Source organism: Plasmodium vinckei, assembly GCF_900681995.1.
Source record: "Plasmodium vinckei vinckei genome assembly, chromosome: PVVCY_11".
NCBI lineage: Eukaryota > Apicomplexa > Aconoidasida > Haemosporida > Plasmodiidae > Plasmodium > Plasmodium vinckei.
In genome coordinates this window covers 609,808-631,055 of record NC_051303.1, presented here as the reverse complement: position 1 = coordinate 631,055, position 21,248 = coordinate 609,808, and the positions used below count along the sequence as shown (strand labels likewise).

The 21,248-nt window shown below is 22.3% G+C and overlaps 5 protein-coding genes across 5 annotated transcripts; 2 read left to right on the top strand and 3 right to left on the bottom strand.

Moving 5' to 3' along the window:
• Positions 1–3,204: 3,204 nt before the first annotated feature.
• On the top strand, positions 3,205–3,606 carry PVVCY_1101780 (histone H2A, putative; the record flags this gene model as incomplete). Its single annotated transcript, XM_008626195.1, has 1 exon — positions 3,205–3,606. The coding sequence occupies one exon, from the start codon at positions 3,205–3,207 to the stop codon at positions 3,604–3,606; it is 402 nt and encodes a 133-aa protein (XP_008624417.1).
• A 2,181-nt stretch (positions 3,607–5,787) lies between these two features.
• PVVCY_1101770 (conserved Plasmodium protein, unknown function) lies at positions 5,788–6,469 on the bottom strand (the record flags this gene model as incomplete). The annotated part of the gene is made up of 3 exons (XM_008626196.2): positions 5,788–5,916; positions 6,055–6,234; positions 6,359–6,469. The coding sequence occupies 3 exons, from the start codon at positions 6,467–6,469 to the stop codon at positions 5,788–5,790; spliced, it is 420 nt and encodes a 139-aa protein (XP_008624418.1).
• A 1,534-nt stretch (positions 6,470–8,003) lies between these two features.
• On the bottom strand, positions 8,004–9,774 carry PVVCY_1101760 (conserved Plasmodium protein, unknown function; the record flags this gene model as incomplete). The annotated part of the gene is made up of 4 exons (XM_008626197.1): positions 8,004–8,080; positions 8,213–8,974; positions 9,133–9,535; positions 9,670–9,774. 4 exons carry the CDS (start codon positions 9,772–9,774, stop codon positions 8,004–8,006), a joined length of 1,347 nt encoding a protein of 448 aa, XP_008624419.1.
• A 2,397-nt stretch (positions 9,775–12,171) lies between these two features.
• PVVCY_1101750 (AP-2 complex subunit alpha, putative) lies at positions 12,172–16,405 on the bottom strand (the record flags this gene model as incomplete). The annotated part of the gene is made up of 6 exons (XM_008626198.1): positions 12,172–12,259; positions 12,367–12,467; positions 12,657–12,857; positions 12,962–13,130; positions 13,221–13,712; positions 13,818–16,405. 6 exons carry the CDS (start codon positions 16,403–16,405, stop codon positions 12,172–12,174), a joined length of 3,639 nt encoding a protein of 1,212 aa, XP_008624420.1.
• Positions 16,406–19,329: 2,924 nt separating this feature from the next.
• PVVCY_1101740 (mitochondrial import receptor subunit TOM40, putative) lies at positions 19,330–20,511 on the top strand (the record flags this gene model as incomplete). Its single annotated transcript, XM_008626199.1, has 1 exon — positions 19,330–20,511. The coding sequence occupies one exon, from the start codon at positions 19,330–19,332 to the stop codon at positions 20,509–20,511; it is 1,182 nt and encodes a 393-aa protein (XP_008624421.1).
• Between the last annotated feature and the right edge of the window lie 737 nt (positions 20,512–21,248).

The window sequence follows — 21,248 nt, the reverse complement described above, 5'->3', positions numbered from 1 at the left end:
ATATATGTAATATCATATAATATATGCATTGTTAATAATATTTTTTAAATAACAAAAAAAAATCTTCCTATTTTTCCCCCCTTTCATGTGCATATCATATTATAGAAACTGAATGTGCAAGGTTTTTTTTTTTCCTATCATTTTTTATTAGTGTATTTTATTAATATTACAAATATTGGTAGTAATATTTATAAACTATGTTATGATGTTTCTCAAAAAAAACAAAAATTATTTACAAAAAAAATAAGTAAATAACCAATGCACATTTATTTATAACTTTTTTTAACTTTTATTTCAAAACAAATTTGTCTCTATTTGATATCACAACTTAATATCATTTAATTTATGTCACTAACAAATAACATATATACAAGTAAATTCTTGTTTGTCCATTAAATGCTATAAATGAATAGTTTCAATTAATATTCAAACCATCATATTTTTTAATTCTTTATAATCTTACCACCTCATAAAAAACTATTTAAATAATATATTTCTTCTTAATTAACCATTGACACAATTAAACATAAACACTATTATTCAAACATTAGTTATATATATTGTAACCCACAATATGTATATTTATTTGTATATACATTAGTTATATCTTTGATAAAGCATAGTAAATGGCATATATAAATGGATACTTATATGGATGCTAATAAAATGCATTGGCAAACCATAGAAAATTACAACCTCTTGTTATTTATAAAAATGTCCTATATGACTGAGTTTAAATGAGCAACCAATATAAATATTTAATAATCATAAGCGTAAATGTTTGTTTCAATTTCTTTTTGTCATATTCTTAAAATAAAAACAATAACGAACAAAAAGAAAAATGGTATCCTGTATGTACATTAAATATGGATATACAACAATGTGGCTATAATTATATATATTTATGTACATGCCAATATTTATAATAAATATAGCCCTTTTTTATGGTTTTAAAATTATAAAAAAAATTAAAACAAAAGGGGAAAAGACATAATTTATAGCCTTTATTAATGCATTTATGCATTGTTATCAAAAGACAATTGTATAAAGAAATTTGAAAGTATTCCTATCGAAAAACAAATTGGTGTTTCTCTTTAAAGCTTTATATGATTGCACTATATACAATGCAAAATATGTATTATCATAAATGCAAAGTTAAATGTGATATATAACAATGTTTTTTTTATTAGTGGTTAAAATTGAAAGATGGAAAGTATAAAATAGTTTTTTGTAGCTAAATATATCAGTAAAAAACGCACACAACAAAATAGCCGAATTTGAGGGTATATTCTGCTATAATCATTTATACCTTGAATAAAAATTATAACTTAATGGTATTACTAAAGTGGGGATGCACACAAAATTTGGTTTCGAATGTGTTGTAAGTAAATCATAATATTTTAAGAGTCTTATAACAATAGGAATATATATGAATAAAAAATAAAATAACTTATCAATTTTCTTAGAATATTAAAAGAGGTTTTTACAGTCTATTAATTCTATACATGCCATTTTTAAATATCATTATGCTAATGAATTACATATGAAGCATGCTGATTATTAAGGTATAAAGATAAAAATAGAATTTGGCATTTTACATTAGATAGTATTACATAAATAGGTAGTAGTTTTTATAAAATGATTGTGATATATACCCTTTAATGAGAAAGAATTATTTGCCATTAATCATTTCGATTTCATGATAAATGAACATTTGTCTGAATAGAGAATTGACCAATCGATATAATGTATGTGTGTGTGATTTTTACCCGTAAAATACCCAAATCGAAGAAAAAAAATTAATTATATAAAGAGAATATATATTACATAAATATTATACACATAAAAATATCATAATACAATATATGTAAAATGAAAATGGTACACATAGGGTATTATAATAAATAATATATGGTTAGTAATAAAACGAAAAAATAAAAATTTTTCAATGAAATACATAATGGAATTACAAAAGTAGTAAATGGTTTTACTATTCGCTAACTGGATAATAAATTTAAAAATGAATGCATGCACAGTTCATATAAATTGTGTGTGGATTTGTAAAATATAGATTTGCACAAACTCGTAAAAGTAAAATGCAGTGTGCAATTATTTTGGAGCTATTAAACAGCTTTTTAAACAAAATATGCATTGAAACAATGTTTTATTAAAGTTTGGATTATTATGGATAAACAGCATAACATGAATGGTAATAAAATCGTGTGCACTAAAGGGGGAATTAATAATACGCGAAATAGAAAGTTGCATATGTAATAATTGTACAATATACAATGCGATTATATAATGTTAGTAATTAACAAAAGTGTAAAATACGAGTCATTGTATAAAAAAATATATGTATGCATAAATAATAAAGTACGAATAAATGGATAACTATTTAATAAAAATGAAATATAGAACATGTACATGTAATAAAATTGCTTTAAAAAAAAAAAAAAAAAAAAATTATGCACGCACTGTTCATACGTTTTTAATGATTTTGTATGTATTACACGCATTTATTTACATTACAAATTAATACACAATTTATAATTTATGTACATGTAAGTATGCAAAAAAGGATATCCAGCTTTGCATTACATCAAATTTGAGTCATTAAATAATGTAGCGAAAAAAAAAAAAATACAAAAAAAAAAAAAATAATAATCGCTTTTATGGGATAAAATTGCGTTATTTGGTAAAAAATGAAATAAATACAAACCCGTAATACATATATATATATTTTTTTTTGCTCATATAAACTGGATTTTGTTGCACATATATAACGATACGTGTATTTTTTGAAGACAAATTAATATTCTGTATATTTTTTATTGCCTTTTTTTTTTTTTTTATTGTTTTTTTTTTCGGATTATTGCCTTTTTTTTTTTTTAATCAATAGCGCGATTTATTTTTTTTAGCACATTTTGCATTTTTTTTTTTTTTTAATTTGAAAAGAATTTTATATGCATATGCATTAACACATATTAAAATAATATATTTTTTTTTTAAAATAATAAATATAAAAAAAAAGAGAACTGAAAAGTATACATATATATATATATATAAATAAAACGAATAAAGAATTCATACATTTAAACATATTTTTTTTTAAGGGAAACAAATATATTTTATTTGTGAAAATTATTTTTCAGATTTTTTAAATTTTAATAAACAAGTTTTATTTATTATTATTTTGAAAAAATGTCAGCAAAAGGAAAAACCGGTCGCAAAAAAGCTGTTAAGGGAACTTCAAATTCCGCAAAGGCAGGACTTCAATTCCCAGTCGGAAGAATTGGTAGATATCTTAAAAAAGGAAAATACGCAAAAAGAGTAGGAGCAGGTGCACCTGTATATTTAGCAGCCGTTTTGGAATACTTATGTGCTGAAATTTTAGAATTAGCTGGAAATGCAGCAAGAGATAATAAAAAATCAAGAATAACACCAAGGCACATACAATTAGCTGTAAGAAATGACGAAGAATTGAATAAATTCTTAGCAGGTGTTACATTCGCCTCTGGAGGAGTTTTACCAAACATCCACAATGTATTGTTACCAAAAAAATCCCAATTAAAATCAGGTGCCACAGCTAACCAAGATTATTAAATTATCTTATAACTGATTTCAAGAAAAATAGATGATGTAGTACATTATATATATATACATGTATGTGTACACATTTTGTGTGTGCATACATAAATGTTATTTATCAAAGTAACACATGATGCATAATACTACATTTTACATATGAATGTGTGTGTGTATATATACATACTTACACAAACAAATGTATAAATGTATATATCATTATGAAAAAGTATATATATACTTGTACATATTGGACTATGAAATAATAAATGTAAAAAAGAAAAATAAGAAAAAATATGTTTTTTTCTTTTATTCGTTTCCTTCATTATATTCGCTTTATTCGTCGTTTTTTATGTTCTATTCTAATGTTATTTTTTTCGTAAAAATGGAAGAAAAAATGTTTTAATTGAATGTAGAAAATGTATATATTTATTTTTTTATAACTTAAACACTATAAATACAAGGTTTCACTAGAAGCCATTAAAAAAACAAAACTTATTTACTCTGTAATCCATTTAATTTTTTTTTAAGTATTTACATAAGTATTTATAACGAGATAACATCTTTGGGGTGTTGTAAATTTCGCTTAATTTATAATATTCATTTTATAAGGGTTCAGGGTTTGGTTTAAAGGTGTGCAAAGATTTTAGTCGCTCTATTTTTATTAATGTTCTAAGTTCATTTCTTTTGCAAATGAATGCTATGATTAATAGCTGGTCTATCTATGTTTGGCTAAGTACAAAATTGAAAAGGGAGTGAACAGAAGAGTACCATTATTACAGTCTCCTTTGCTACTTTGCTTGGATGACTTACTCTAATTCCTCACTTTGGGATTATCCCATTTTAAGAGTATGACTACTATGCCATTATATTGTATGCATGCGTGTGTAATGAATTAATATGATTTTTTTTGTTTATCAATAAGTTCACTATAATACATGCACGATGCATATGCATTGTATATTTTAAGAAATTTAAAATTTGGAAAGCAAATAAAACGAGATATACCCGTTTACTTGTATATAAATTCCCATTTCGTTTTCCATACAAAGATAATGATAAGAGCGGGAAAAAAACGAAAAAAAAATTGTTTTTATGACTTTAAATTTAAAAAAAATTACAATTTTTTTAACATTGGCATAGTTAAATAAAAATATATATATTAACAGAGAATATATTTACATAAGTATTTATATGATGCAAGTTTTTACTAATAACCAAAGGGGGGTGACCTACCCCCATACACCTGACCATAATTCATGCTATATTTATATATATAGGACATATGTATATCACGATGTATATACATAATATTTCACTACAATACAATAATGTATTTAAAAAGGTAGAAAGTTATTCCTCTGTTTATATGACACACGTCATAAGTCCCTCACTCTATTCGTAGGATATGCATATACAAATAAAAAATTTACTAAAATATTATGAAAAAACAAAAAAGCATAAACTTATTACACATGATAAATATTACGAGAAGTTTATTGAACTTTTTTGTACAACGACATTTGGATTGGGTCAGAAATTGTGTAATTTGAGTATACAACAATATATGTACATATCCATATAAATATGTTGCTTTATTATTTAAATATATTAACAATTTGACGAAAAGACTAATAAACATATTAAAAAAAAGGGAATATACAAAACCTATTTACTACAAACGCAAACAATATCAATAATGTGCCCTTTTCTTATATACTATAAGATATGTGAAAAGAAAAGATATCCGTAAATTTGTTCATATTGCATGAATGTTAAAAGAATTAATTAACATTGCCGTTCATATAATTTACATTTAATTCATTATATAAAGATATGTAGGTAATATTTTTTTTATAATTGTGTTAAAAATAATATTAAAAAAATCATAATACAAAAAAATAAACAAAAATTAGACAATAATATATTATATGTTTAACAAATACAATTTTAATTTTTATATAGCAAAAAAAAAGAAAAAGAATAGGGGAAGAAAAAATTAAAAACTTGCACACTTTTAAAAAAAATAGTAAATGAAAGCACGGCAATAAATAATGCCAATACTTATAAAATCGGTAGTAAATAAAATCGAAAGTGATGGATAATACAAAATATGATTTTTTGTACCCTCCATTTCCTGATAACATATGCATTCCTTATATATACAAGTAGGTATGCCCATATGCTTCTTTTACCATTTTATGAAAAAAAACTAATATTGGTTGAAAGCATGTCATTAATTCCTTTCCAAAGTGTATCCCTTTTTTCAACTGCTTTTGTAAAGAGTTTTGTTTTGTTTTCATATAATAAAGGAGTTTCAAGTGCTACCTGAAAAATGTGCATAAAAAAAGTGAATAAAAAAGTGAATAAAAAAAATGAATAAAAAAAATGAATAAAAAAAACGCACACACACATGGATAGCTCGAAATGCCAGTAGCTAGCCATTGAAATGTTCTTGAATATTACCTTAGCAAAATATGGATTGCAAAAGACGACAACAAAATTATTTTCTTGCATTAGTGATGATATCTTCTCAATTTTTATAATGGGACCTATCCATTGCATAAAATTTCTACATTCATTAATTGTAGTTGTTTGAGGAAAATTACAAACAATTATTGTTGAATCTTCATCAAAATCTTTTGGCTAACAAAAAAATATAAATTTGTATATTTTACATGAACGTTCATGTATATTTGTAGGGTAAGAAAATATGCCCATGGCTAGCTGTACATAAAATAAAAAAACATTTATTGTTTTTTTATATTACCGCATAAATGTTAGGAAGCTTTCTTTCTGATAAGGAAGACACATTTTTTGATTGGGTTACTTTCCTTTTTTGTAATTCGATAGTTCGTGTTTTTCTATAAGATGAATCCATTCTTAAAAAAAATCAAAAGAAAATTTGTAAAAAACAAAAAGGCAAACAAAATTAAAGGATGAAAGGGAAGAAAATCCTTTATGTGTAAATATTGATAAACTTAATTATTCTCGTTTTCTTCTTATCGATCATGTTCTTTTCTTTTTTCTCTTTGTATATAAAATTTATCTTTGCCATAACACGGATTTACATAAATAAACTGAGTTTTGTCCCTTTTTATACTTTTACACTTTATTGCATAAATTAATGATATATTTTGCAAAAAATATAATTGTAAGAGAAAAAGAGAAAATAATTAAAATAAAAATTTAAAATAAATAAATTAAATAAAAAAATTAATTGTAGTATTAAAAATTTTGTAAATTTTTATAATTTTGTTTTTTTTTTTTACATTGATCAGGTATATATATATATGGATATACAACACTTTCTTCACAAAATTCGTTTTATTTCTCTCCATAAATTTACTGTTAATTATGCTTATGCATTATTATATTTTTTTTAAAAGTTGATTACATAAATAATGGAAAATTTCCATTGTCCAATATAAGTTTATACAAATTATATAAAAAGAAAGAGTATCATAATTCATCAACTATAAAAAGAGAGAAGTCCATTATAATATATATGCATATACATGAATAAATATATTAAGAATAATTTTATGTTCAAATAGCCATGTATACAATTCATTTTAAAAAAGATAATATATTTTAAAATTTGCACACATAGGGGTTTAATTATATATTAAACCAAATGGTGATTTACAATTGGGTTAAAAAATGTTTATGAATGGCATTTGTTAAAACTTTTATTTTGGACAAATTATTTTAATAACATTTTTCAAACATTTTGTCTAAGCATACAAAAAGGGCAACATATTGTTATAGTTAGGAGACAAGGTCTTTTACTCTATCTTTCTATATAGCTATATATATATATATGTAACATTATCAAGTATACTATATTGAAAATCGAGCATGTTTAATATTGTACTAAATAGCAATATAATAAATGAATTTATAAATATCGTTAAGAGATAAGGCATATGATTTAATATAATTATTGTAGTTTTAATTTTTGATTAATTTTATTATTTATATACTTGTTTATTATTTTAATTTAGTTTATAAATATACAACGTTGTACATTTAAATAACTCAATAATGAAAATGTAAAATTAAACAATCATTAATATGTTTTTTTTTTCTTTTTTTATATCTTTCTCTTTCATTAATTTTCAACACGATATTTATAACAACATTAAGCACTTAATGAACAAAACAGATAATATTTCAAAAATAAAAAAATATGCATACATATATATACACACCATATAAACACATATATATACATTATGTATATCTTAAAAAAAAACAAAAAAAAAGAAAAGAGGAATACAATATAAATTTGTAACCTGCACACACACATATGAATATATATACATATATATATATAAATATAACACACACATATGGATACATATATATATTTTTTCGTCTAATTAATTTACAAGGCTTTCTCATATTTATGTTTATGCCTTGACTTTATTTGTTTTGGGTCCCTTAGCATATTCTGCTGGTTTAAATACAGCAAGCTTATCATCAATTTCTGCAAAAAAAAAAAAAAAAAGTGAAAAAGATTAGTAAGTCGAATTAAAAAAAGAGTGTATAATATTTGTCACAATAAAAATCGACATATTTATATGAACATGGTCATAATATATAGAATGGGTATATATACCTTTAATTTTGGTGATCAAATTTGTTCTTCGATTTTCTACATTTTTAACGCTATCATCACGTTTCTTCTCATACATATCTTTTTTTTCATTTAATTTAGAAATACATGGATCAATTTCATCAAAACTAACTGGTGGTGATATTCCAGCAGTTACAAAATAGCAAAGTATGTTCATATCAAGTTTAAATGATTTTTGTTTATCTTTTTTATTTTTTCCTTTTTTATTTTCATTTTTTGCTTTATTATCTTCTTCCTCCTTATTATTTTCATTTGTTTTTTCTACTTCTCCATTAGCTTTTTTACTTGTTACATTTTGTTGTTTTTTTGTTTCTTCCATTTTTGCTTCATCTTGTAATTTTTTTAAATATGCTAACATATTTTCAATTAGTGCCAATTCTTCTCTATATGGTAATGCATCAATATCCTCTAATTCTTTTTCTAGATTTTGTTTTTCAAATTCTAGATTTTTTCTTTCTCTTTCTTCTTTTAATTTTTGTTGTTTAGCTTGTAATAAATTTATTTTATAACTTCTATATTGTTGTTTTTTTTCTTCTAGTTCAACTGTTATACTTCTCCTTTCCATAAAGTAGTGATTCATTTTTTTAGAATAATTATCTCTTAAATTGTTAAGCTCATTTAGTTTACTATTTCTTTCTTGATAGCTGTTTTGTAGTTCTTTTAATTTATTCCGTTCGTTCTTTTTTTCATTTCTTAGTTTGTTTATTTTTTCCCTTATTTCATCCATTTTGCTTTTTAGTGGTACTGTAAGTAGAAAAAATTTGAAAATGGTGAAAATGTTGAAAATGTTGAAAAATGTTGAAAAATGATAAATTGGCATAAATAGTTGTACACCCATTTAAGAGGAGCATAACTAATTACGTAACTATGTATATGGTATATTATTTATTATGTTTCCTTACCAATAGTTTCATCATCGTATTTGCTTGCTTCATTTTCAATTTTGCTGTAGGAGGAAAAAAGAGGCCTGTTCTTATTTAATGCTTGTATTTGGTTTATTAATACTTTTTCTTCTTTGATTGAAATAGTTGATGTCATTAATTTATTTTCAATCTCTCTGATTTTTTTTTCGATATCTTCTTCATTTTCAAATCCAATTTGTTTTTTTATGTTTTGGGCATTTACTCTTAATTCCTTTTTATGTTTTTGCTTTTGTTCGATTTGATCAAGAATGCCTCTTCTTTCATTTTCTAATTTGTCAATCTCATTTTGAAATGAATCAATTTTTGTTACAATATCTTTTTTTTTTTTGTTATATTCTTCTTTTCCTCTATTTGCTATTTTTATTTCCTTTTGCAAGTTGTCCTAAAACAAAGAACACAAAACAACGTAAGATATGTAAGGAGGCATAAATAAGTGTACATACGTATTTGCGAATATTTATAATATAATCATGAAATATGCATAAGTGGATATTTATTTTGTTTTATATTTCTTACAATTTTCTTTTTAGTCTGATCAATTGATTCAGATATACTTCCTAATTTTTCGGTATAAGCATCAAAATTTGGTTTTTCTATTTTTGAGTTTTCAGCTTCTGTCATGTTTATTTTTAAAAATTATAATCTTTTATAATAAATAAATATAATTACAAAGGACCTTTTAATAATTCAATAAAAAAAAAAATAAATGTGTTGTATAAAATTGTCTGTACAAGTAAGGTATGTAAATTGAAGTGTATGCACATAATCATGTATCTCTCTTTCTCTATATATAGATATGTATATATGCATATATATGTGCATAACATGCTACAATACTGCAGAACAATATTGGATCATGTTCTATCTATCATGACAACACATATCACAACATTACTCATGAATTAAAGGAATACATTTTTATGCACAAAATAAAATACTAGCTATATAAATAAAAAAAAAATAAATGCATACAGCTATTTATATAAGAAAAAAAAAGATAGCTAGCTTATAAATCGTTATATTTTATGTACGTTCATATTTTTTAAGAATACATTACATTAACATGCAATATTTTGTTCTACATTAATGTCATATATATAATATTATGAATACACACATTTATACATATATTATATAAATAAAAATGTGCATATGCATTATATATATATATGATGAGTACAAAAATATTGCGTGTTTTATTTTATCGATGAAATAAAAAAAAAAAATTATCAGTTTAAAAATGTAAGAATAATATAGTATAAATCCATTATATTAAAGTAGTAAACTTTTATTTATATAGGCAATAAAAATGTTATTATATATTTTTCTAACCTGTTAATTAAATATATAAGGATGCACAATATGCATTATATATGATGTTTTTTTTGTGTTTCATTTGAGATGTAAAATTTATATATAAAATATATTTTCATGGAAAATTAAAAGATATTTATGCTTATTTATGCTTATTTATGCTTGTTTATGCTTGTTTATGATTGTTTATGATTGTTTATATTTAGGTATAGTTATATATATCTATACAATATATATCTTATTAATGAAAAAGGGAAAACTACTATCTATATGTAAATGCGTAATTGAAAAATGTAATAAATTTGTTCTTCATTTATTCGATTTTTTTTATTTATACATAAAGAAATAAGCTAAAAATAATTTATATGGAAAAAAATATAGCGTCGAAAAAAATACTTAAATTTTAAAATATGCATAAAAAAATTATAATAAAAATGTATAAATTTGCAATATAAAAACTAGTCATATAAGAAAAATGAAATATAAAGATATGAAATTGTTAAAATAGGTAGTAGCATTCAAATCCGGTATGAAAAATATAATAAGGGATTGTGCATAAAATGTATATATAATAATACATATATGTTACTTATTATTCATTATCATGGGATATAATACTTATAATGGATTTATGTATATATGATGAAATATGTTAATAAATTTAATATGGGTTTATTTGTTTGCTAGAAAAATACATTATATATACATAGGCATTTATTTGTAAATAGTATAAGCCCCAACAATCTGGCTCTCAATCTCAAGTAGTATATATATATATTATATATAAATTCTGTATATACATATTATGTAATACATTATTACCTCAACTTATTTTCTATGCTTGCCCATATATAATAAATAAAGTGGAGCCATCAAGTATGCTTTAAATCCAGGGATTATATAATTACATATATTTTATATGTGCTTGCTAATATATTTACATATGTACATATATTTATGGGCATATCAAATATTATTCCATTTATATGTAATAATACATTATGTGTTTCGGTGAACAAATTAAAATAAAAAATTTTATACCTTTTTATATTCCTTACAAATTAAATATTATATGTTTTCCTTTTTTTAATTTATTATTTTGTGAATATATGTAAAGGTATATATTATTTTGACGGGTATTTTATATTTTTACCAATTGCCTTTCAAATTTTATTACTATATATTATGTGAGAATTATATAGTATATAAGTTAAAATAAAATAGGATTAGTTAAACCTGCTTGTTTATTAGTTGGGTATATAAAATAAATAAAGAGGAAAGGAGTAATATATTTTTTGCTAATAAATAAGGGTAAAATATAGCAATAGCTTTTTAAATAATTTACATTATGTAAAAATAAAAAGCTCATAAAAAAATGCATAATTATTTGGGCTTATTTTTTAAATAAAAGTATGAATTATTCTATAGGATAATTTTTCTACATTTTATAAATATCATGTTTTAAACTTGATTATTTAATTATATTTTTTACATTTTTATTGTTGTAGAAAAGAGCATATGTATACACTCTTTTTTTATTTTAATACAACTCATAATATTTCTTAATACAATTATCAAGAGTTTAAGAAAACAAATAAGTTACACAAAAAAATAAAAAAAAATTAAAAAAAAATTAAAAATAAACAAAAATAGGAAATAAATAAAACAATAAAATAGAAACATCCAATTGTATGCATATCATCATTATTTATTTTTTATAAGGTAAACTTCAAATATCTTATTCAGGTAATTATTCAAAGGTTTTATGCTTGAAATGACTGATATTTGACACCTAAAAAATGAAAAAAAAAATATAACATACAATGTTAAAACTGTAAAATAAAAAGACACAACCATTTAGCATACTTAGTTAATTTCTAAAATTTTTAAAATGCTTACCCTCTTGGTTCGTATCGAATTTTAGCTAAGATCAAAATTTTGTTATCCGTGTTTGTTGTTGGGAAATGTATGGATCCCGATGCACATATAAGTGTTCCAATCTATACATAATTAAATAATTAAATAATTAAATAATTAAATAAAAATATATAAATGAAATAAACAAGCATAACAATTTCATAATATTTGTTCATCACTTATTTAAGTCGAGTGATATACACTATATTATCATTATGCTTCAGGTTGAGTGGTTTATTATTTTTTCTTTTTTTTTCTTTTTTTCTTCTTACCTTTAAAACGTAAAAGTTAAAAGCGGTAGTCAAGTAGTTGACGAGGATTTTCTTTGAATGTTTTGGAAGTCCCATCACGGTATCTTCACTATGAATTTGTGTAAATCCTTTCCAATACATTTTAAAAGATGCTTCATTAATTTTGTTTTCTTTGATAAATCTTGTAATTAGAATTGGCAATTTGAAAGAAAACATTAGGTTCTATGAAAAAGTGTAAAAAATATAAAAATTACCCATAAATATGTATGTTTAAAATATAAGGGAAAAAAATGTATGGCTTAATTAAAATCAAATTGTATCTTTACCGGAGATGTTGGAGCAGTTACATTGAAAAATATTGTAGGCATAACATAATAAATGTCTGATACTGTGACATTTAATTTATATTCACATACTTCATCTGCATTAATTATTTCGTTATTGATATTTTTTTGCTCTTTGATTTTGATTTGCTCAGACTCCTCAATGTTTATGCTGCGAGTGGAAAAAAAAAAAAAAAATTATTTTAAAAATTGTTAAACATTACAATTGTTGACTATCATGCTTATTTTATGGTTTGCATACCTCATGATTTTAATTGGACCCTTAGAAATATTCTTGATATAAAATTGGAGGATGGCTTTATTTTCTTGGTATCTTTGTTTAAGTAAAATTGAAGTAACTGTATTTTTGTAGAATAAAGATTTGTCTAATAAACAGCCATTTAACCATAATTCATTTATATTATTTGCTTTTTGTAATCCTAACATTTTAAATCTATTTCCATTATCTTCTGAATCTTTATCACTTGTTTTTGATTTGCTACTTGAATCGTTAGAGGATTTTTTTGAGTCACCATCATCCGAAGAAGAAGAAGAAGATGATGAAGAATCATTTTGAACTTTTCTTTTATTGTAACTTTCACCTGATGAATCAGAAGAAATTTTATCACTCGAATATTTACTTACTTCATCATACTCTTCATCAAAATTTGTATATTTATTTAGCTTATTTTTATCGTTAGCTTTTTCGCCTATTAGTTGGGTATCCTTTTCAAGCAAGTCAATGTTGGCATGTCTACAAAAGGGGAAAGAAAAAAGTAATAAACACATGAAAAAGATGTATATATTGTATCAGAATAAGTGAGCAGAATTCATAATTTTCAAAAATGATAAAACGTACTTGTTATTCTCGATGAGCCGTTTTATGAGAAAATTTTTGTGCATCTTTCTGGTATTGTATAGAGGCATATTTTTAAGGATAGAATTGATTAGATTAAAATTGTTAGTATTACAAAGATTCATGAATTCACATGCTCTTGTTTGTAATTCTAAATTTGGATGATCAATACAGTCTGCTAAAATTTTTTTAATATTGCCAACCAGTTTATGCTCATAACAAACCATTTTCATAAGTGCCAGTAAAATAACCGATTTTGTATTTGTTGTAGTAAATTTAAAATATCTTTCTAAAATTTTAAACTGATTTTTCATGGGTATTTTATTTTTTATTAAGTGTCCAAATGAGCCAATAATATATGAGCATAAATCTATAAGTAATTCTATTTTACAAATATTTTTAGATAAATATCTATAGCATTTCATGGCAGCATACATTTGTACTTTTTTTTCTTCTTCCGTATTGTTAGTTATATCATTATTTCTATTTGTATTTGCATTTGTATTGTCGTTACTTGTGTTGCTTGACGTATCGGATTTATCACTTTTCAATGATATTAAATTATTTGATGTTTTTTTATTTTGTACAAATCCGGTTAGTACTTGTACACATCTATAACATACATCTTTAAATATATATTTATGTGCAATTTCAATTATTTTAAATATAACATCAATATACCAAGCCATATTTGTTGAAAATTGTTCAGCTAAAATACATATTTTTATAATTATTTCATTTTGTATATATGGATCAACATATGGTAAATGCTGTAAAAATATATTTATTAAGTATTTCCAATTTGAACTATTACACATATTGAATAAAATATTAAAAGTTTGTAACTTTATTGTTATATCATCACTTTTTAATAGTTTTACTAAATAGGAAATATGTTTCTCTAACTTATTATATATTTGTGGAGTTATTTTAAATTGCGATAAACAATTAAGTATAACATATTTTATATTAGACTTTTTTGTATTAAGAGATGATATTATTAAGGTAAGTAAAATATCTCTATTTCTTTCTTCAACTTTATCATCTAAAAAGTTATATATAGAACAGCATTCATATATGATTGCATATTCTATATATACAATACTTTTATTTATTTTCATTGCTCTTTTTTTTTCTTTTTTTTTATTATTTAAATAGATAATATTTTTATTTGATGGCATATTCATATTATTTTGATAATTCTCTACAAGATCTGTACTTGATATATTCCAAAATGAAGAATGACTTTTGAATTTTTTATAAGATTTACTTAATATTTTATATAAAATGTCATTTATATTATTTAAAATAGTTTGTGATAGACCATGCATTTCATATAGTTGTATCATCTGTAAACATTTGATTAATAAAAATGGATATCTAAATTGGCTATAATAAAAACCTTCATCAATTTTTAAATTTTCATCTAATATTAAATATATAATATTTATTATATAAGTAATATATTTATTTATATATTTATTTATTTCAAAAAAATTTATTTCTTTAACATTTATTGAGCATTCTGATTCGATTTCTCCAAACTTTTCTGCTCTCTTTAAATCGGTGTAAGTAAGATTTTGTTCTATAATTAAATCTAATGTTCCTTTTTTTTTTTTTAATTCATCTTTTATATTTATTGAAAATCGTTTATGAGGAGGAATATTTTGTGAGTTATTTCGATTTACATAATCACTATTAATACTGTTATTGTCTGAATTATTATTTGATTCTTTATCATCATCACTGTTTTCATTTAATTTATTTTTTTTATTTCCATTTTTATGATTGTCAACACTACTTGTCTCATCTTGATAATCTTCTCTTTTATTTCCTATACTGTTAATAATATGATCTTCATCACGATTTGTATTTTTTTTTTTTTTTTCATCATCTTCTTTTTTTTTTGTAAATAAAAATAAAGTTTCATATTTTTGAAAAATCAATATTATAATGTATATCAAATTTAGATAAGAACAAGCAGTGAACATATTTATTTCGGATATGTTTTGATCAAGAAATTTAAAAATTTCTAAATCATTTTTATTTTTAAATAATAAATCATGTCTTTTTTTATATATATTTGCTAAACATAAAAAAGCTTTTTTTCTAATATTTGGTTTGTAAATATAATTTGATGTAACTATGTGTAATATATCTTCATATAAATTTTCAACTAATAATTCATTTATTTTATGGCTTGTAAAATGTAAAGCTAAAAAGTTTATTTTTTCATCATAATTTTTTATATCTAACTTGATAGTACTTACCATCATATTTAAAATTTCATTATTATCATGAACTAATAAAGACAATGCTGTATATCCACAATATTTATCACTAAAATCTTTACTACATATTAGTTTTATTATATTTAAATAGGGTAAGGATATATTATACCCTAATATATGACAATATATTAATTTCCATACATATTTCTTTCTTTTATAATTCGTTAGATTTTTTTCATTAAATTGTTTTTTTATTTTAATTATTTCTCCAAGTACTTTTTGTTCTTCTTCCTCTTTACTTTTACAATTTCGTACTTCCTCAATAAAACAGTATAATCCTTTTATGTTATATTTAAGCATTTTGGCTAGTCAAATTTTTTTTTTTTTTTTTTTTTTTTTTTTCCACAAAAAAAAGGCTAGACATATAAATAGCTCATTATAAAGATATGTAAATTAATGGTTTAATTATAAATATGTTTAAATAATTTAAGAATATAGTAACTATATTCAACTTATCTACATAAGTAAATATACATGAAACAAACAAAATAATGCATACACAATAATAGTAGTCTATGTATAGTCATTTCATTGGAATAGCAGAAAATGAAAATACAATAAAAACCACAAATAATGTTATATTAAAAAATTATTTCGTCGGTTGTTTGTCTCGAAAAGAGTATATAAAGCAGATTATATACGGAAAAAAAATAAAATATATATAAAACAAATTGATAAAAAATTTGAAATGTATTTGTATTCTTTAACTTATTTATTATTTCATCATAATCGGATGAAAAATAAAAATAGTTAAACAACTTTAGGTTTATAAATTTTATGGACGAAATATATAATATGTAATATATATTTCTCTTTGTCTTTATAATATATGATTACATATTAATACAAAATGGATTTATTTATTTTTTTTCATTTATTTAATATATCAAATAAATAAATTTATAATTTTAAAGTTCTCTTAAAATCGTATTTTTATACTATTCATAACTATTTAAAATAGCATAATTAAATATTCTTTTTTATTAGGTATTATATGTAAAAATAAATATATATAAATGTATATATATATATATATTCTGACTGTTCAGGCAAAATAGTAACAATTTTTTATATAATAAAAATTATAACATTTTTTATATATTTTTATATGCTATTATTTATGGTAAACTGATTAGGAGAATTTTTTTTTAGAAAGAAAAATATGATACACTAACATATATATATATAAATATATTTTTCCCGAAATATAAAACGGATATATAAATTGTTCTATTTATATGTATATAATAATTTTAAAATATAATGATTATTTGGGAATTAAAATTTGGATACAACATAATAAATAGCTGCTTAAAATATTTGACAAAATTATAATAAGAAAAAAAAAATGAAAATAATATTTTGTAGTTTTACTAATTTTTTTCTTCACCTCACAAATGCATATTTTAAATATAACATAAATGTCTCTATATCTATTACAAATAAATTAAATATATTCAAATACTATATTTTATAAAAATTAAATAATATCCTTTGTATATGGTTATGAAAGATTGTTTTATATAAAATAAAAGTACCACCCCCTTTTATTAAGTAGGCATGTTATTTTATGTAATAAGTACTACACTATTTTCATGGAATGTAAGTTAGATAGTGGTAGTGCCAAAGATTGGTCTATGGTTGTACAAGGTAAATCACAAAAAAATGATAAATAAAATAATTGATATATAAAAACATGGAAAACCACAAAGGAATAAACCATTTTATATTTCATTATTGTTGTCCTTCCCATTCTCCTTACATCAATGAACTATTATATTACCATCCTTATTTATATTAGCCATTTTGATGGTTTCCACAATATGTACTAAAATAAAATAATTAACTATGGTATGTATTTTCTCTTTCCTTTGTACTAGTCTTAGTTGTTCTAATTTATGGGGTTACAAATTTGTAGTACAGCAAAATGCATTCATACATATATATGTTTTAAAAATGTTTGTACATCCTTAAGAGGAAATACTATTATTTGTTAATTTTTTTTTTATCATTTTATCATTATTTTGTCATATTTTACACAAAAATAAAGTGAAAATGGTGAACAAGGGATTTAAGGCTTTTCCCTTTCCCATACATATCCCATAATTATTTTGTATTAATAAATGGTATATAAATATAAAATAAAATGTTAGCAAAATAATGCTTAATAGTACATATGCTTGTGCAAAAATATATCCTTATTATTTATAATTACACGTGTCATACATAATATATATTTATATAGAAATTTGGGTATGCATATATAATAATGTAATTTTACTTTGTTCCAAAATTGGGCATCCCATTTTATGGTCATAAAAAAAATATATATATGTGCATACTCGCTCATTCATATAATAAAAAAAAATAAAATATAAATAAAATTAATAACAGAATAAAATATATAAAACATAATATTATTGAAATAGTTTAAGCCTTTTATATTTTATGTTCTTATATATATGTTATACATAGGTTTTGTGAAAAAAAAAAAAAATAAATATGTATAAATATAAATCATATAATGTATAAACAGAATAGCCTTACAAATTTTGCACAGAAAATGATGAGATTAAAAAAATATATAAAATAAAAATATATCTTATATTATTAAAGTGAAATTCTACATATATTTATGGAGTATGTTCGATTTTTATAAGATTATAAATAACTTATTTTTATGTATATATTTTTGTAAGTATAAATATTGTTTAAATGAGTTATATATATATATGTATGTATGTAATTTTTTATTTGAATTATACTACTTTGTGTAGTTTTTATAGTGTACAACCTTTTGAGCACATGTATGTACACAGTTTTGTATTGTTTTAAGTATCCACCTCTTTTATTTTTTTTGCATAAATGCTGTTATAAAGGCTTATGAAAAAAAAAACCCATCGAAAGCCAGACCAATCAAGCGATAGTTATAGTCTTTACTAACGTATTTAAAAACGGATAAAAAGTTGTATATATAATTTTTTTTGAATTAATTTTATCTTATGATTTATGTTTATACCTAAGCGTATGAATGTGCCTCGAATTAAATCCAAATAAATGTCCTTATACTTTAAAAAAAAAAAAAAACAGTATCATAAGGCTGTAATAGATTAATGCAGTTTAAAAGTATAATTAGGGCATAGTAAAAGGGATAAAAGAATAGGGGACCAAAAAAAATATCCTCCACGTGCACACATATACACATACATGTTTATGCACATATTATGGAGATAACAAATGCTTTTAAAAAGTTGTTTCGACAAAAATTTGCATATATAGAACGTAATTCGATTTTTGACACACGACAAAAGAAAGATGAGGAACCAAACAGAAAGAAAGGAAGATTTTTTAATAATAAATTATTAACATTATGTGAAGAAATAAATGATATAGATAATTTTCAAAAAAAAAAATATGGTGATATTGATAATATTAATGATATAGAAAAAAATAAACAAAATGACGATGATAAAAATTCAAAGGATCCAAATTTATTACCATTTGCAAATACATTTGATGCCCCTAATGCTTTATTATTTGAAAATTTAAATAAAGAATATAAATATATAACTACTCAAGATAATTTTGATGGATTTAGATTTGAGGTTGATAAAAATGTTAATAAATATTTACAATCAACCCATACCTTATTTTTAGGTACATCCTTAAGGGATGTCGGATATTTATATCAATTTGGAGCAAATTTTGCAAGTAGTGATAATACTTTATTAATGATTAGTAGAGTTAATTTGGATGGTAGTGTTAATGGACGATTTTGTAAAAAAATAAATAATTTTTTCGATTGTAAATTTAATTTTAATACATATAATAAAAATGATCCAAGGAATATGTATGAAATGTCATTAGAAGTAAATAACCCACAAAATACTTATAATTTTAAAACAATTTGGCAAGGGGCTTGGATATTTAATGCTTCATATACACAATTAATAACAAAAAGATTACAAGCAGGTGTCGATTTGACATATATAGGATCCAATTGTGCATCCATTGGATCTTTTGGCTTACGATATAATCATAATAATCATGTCTTAACTATGCAATGTGTTAGACAGCCAAATTTTAAATCACCAGAATTTATGTTAAATCAGGCACACTCATATAAAATGCAATATGCTAGAAAAATATCTGATCGTTTATCGGTGGGAACAGAACTTGAACTTACTCCAGAAACTAAAGAATCAGCAATGAGACTAGGTTGGGATTATTCATTTAGACATGCAAAGGTGCAAGGGTCAATTGATACTAGTGGGAAAATTGCTGTTTTTACTCAAGACTATTCAGGATTTGGAGTTAGTGGATACATTGATTATTTAAATAATGAATATAAATTTGGTTTTATGATGCACATTGCTCCATCACAAGAACAGCCACAACCACAATAAATGAACAATTTTTGTTAGCTTAAAAGTGTATCATTATAATGTTAGTAAAATTAATTTATGTATTTTAAAAAAAAAAAAATCTACAGAAATAGCTAGCTGTAGAAAAAAATATAAAAATTATTATTTGTAGAAAAAAAATATTAATTTAGCTAGCTGTAGAAAAATATATTGGAATGGCTAGCTGGTGAAAAAAAAAACAAAAAATTATGAACGGATAAAATTTCAAATTTATATATACAATATTTTTTAAGATTTAATTTGGATTTATAATGGGTATACAGATATATTTTTGTATCCCAAATTTATTATGCGTATGCTGAGTTTGCATTTTTGTCAGAATTTATGCAAAAATTGTATATTTGTAACTTTTAAATAATTACATAGAATGTGTATGGACACACTTTCTTCCCTAAATAAATATATTGGACATGCTTTTTTTATTTTTGTAATTAATTCATTATGCTATTTTAATCTTTTTATTTTTATTTATGCGAATTTTCTTCGTAATATTTATTGCATTTTGAACATATTTCAATATATGCATGTTCCAAACATATTTTATATACCCCACCCCATTTTATTGTTTATCATTATTTTTATTACAATGTTTATCAAAATTTTTATAGCAATTTTAGTTGCAATTTTTTTTTATTACACTCTTTCTTTCCCTTTTGACAATTTAACATAGTCAGTTAGGAAAGCAAATAAAAAATATATATAAATTAAAATTATTTTTA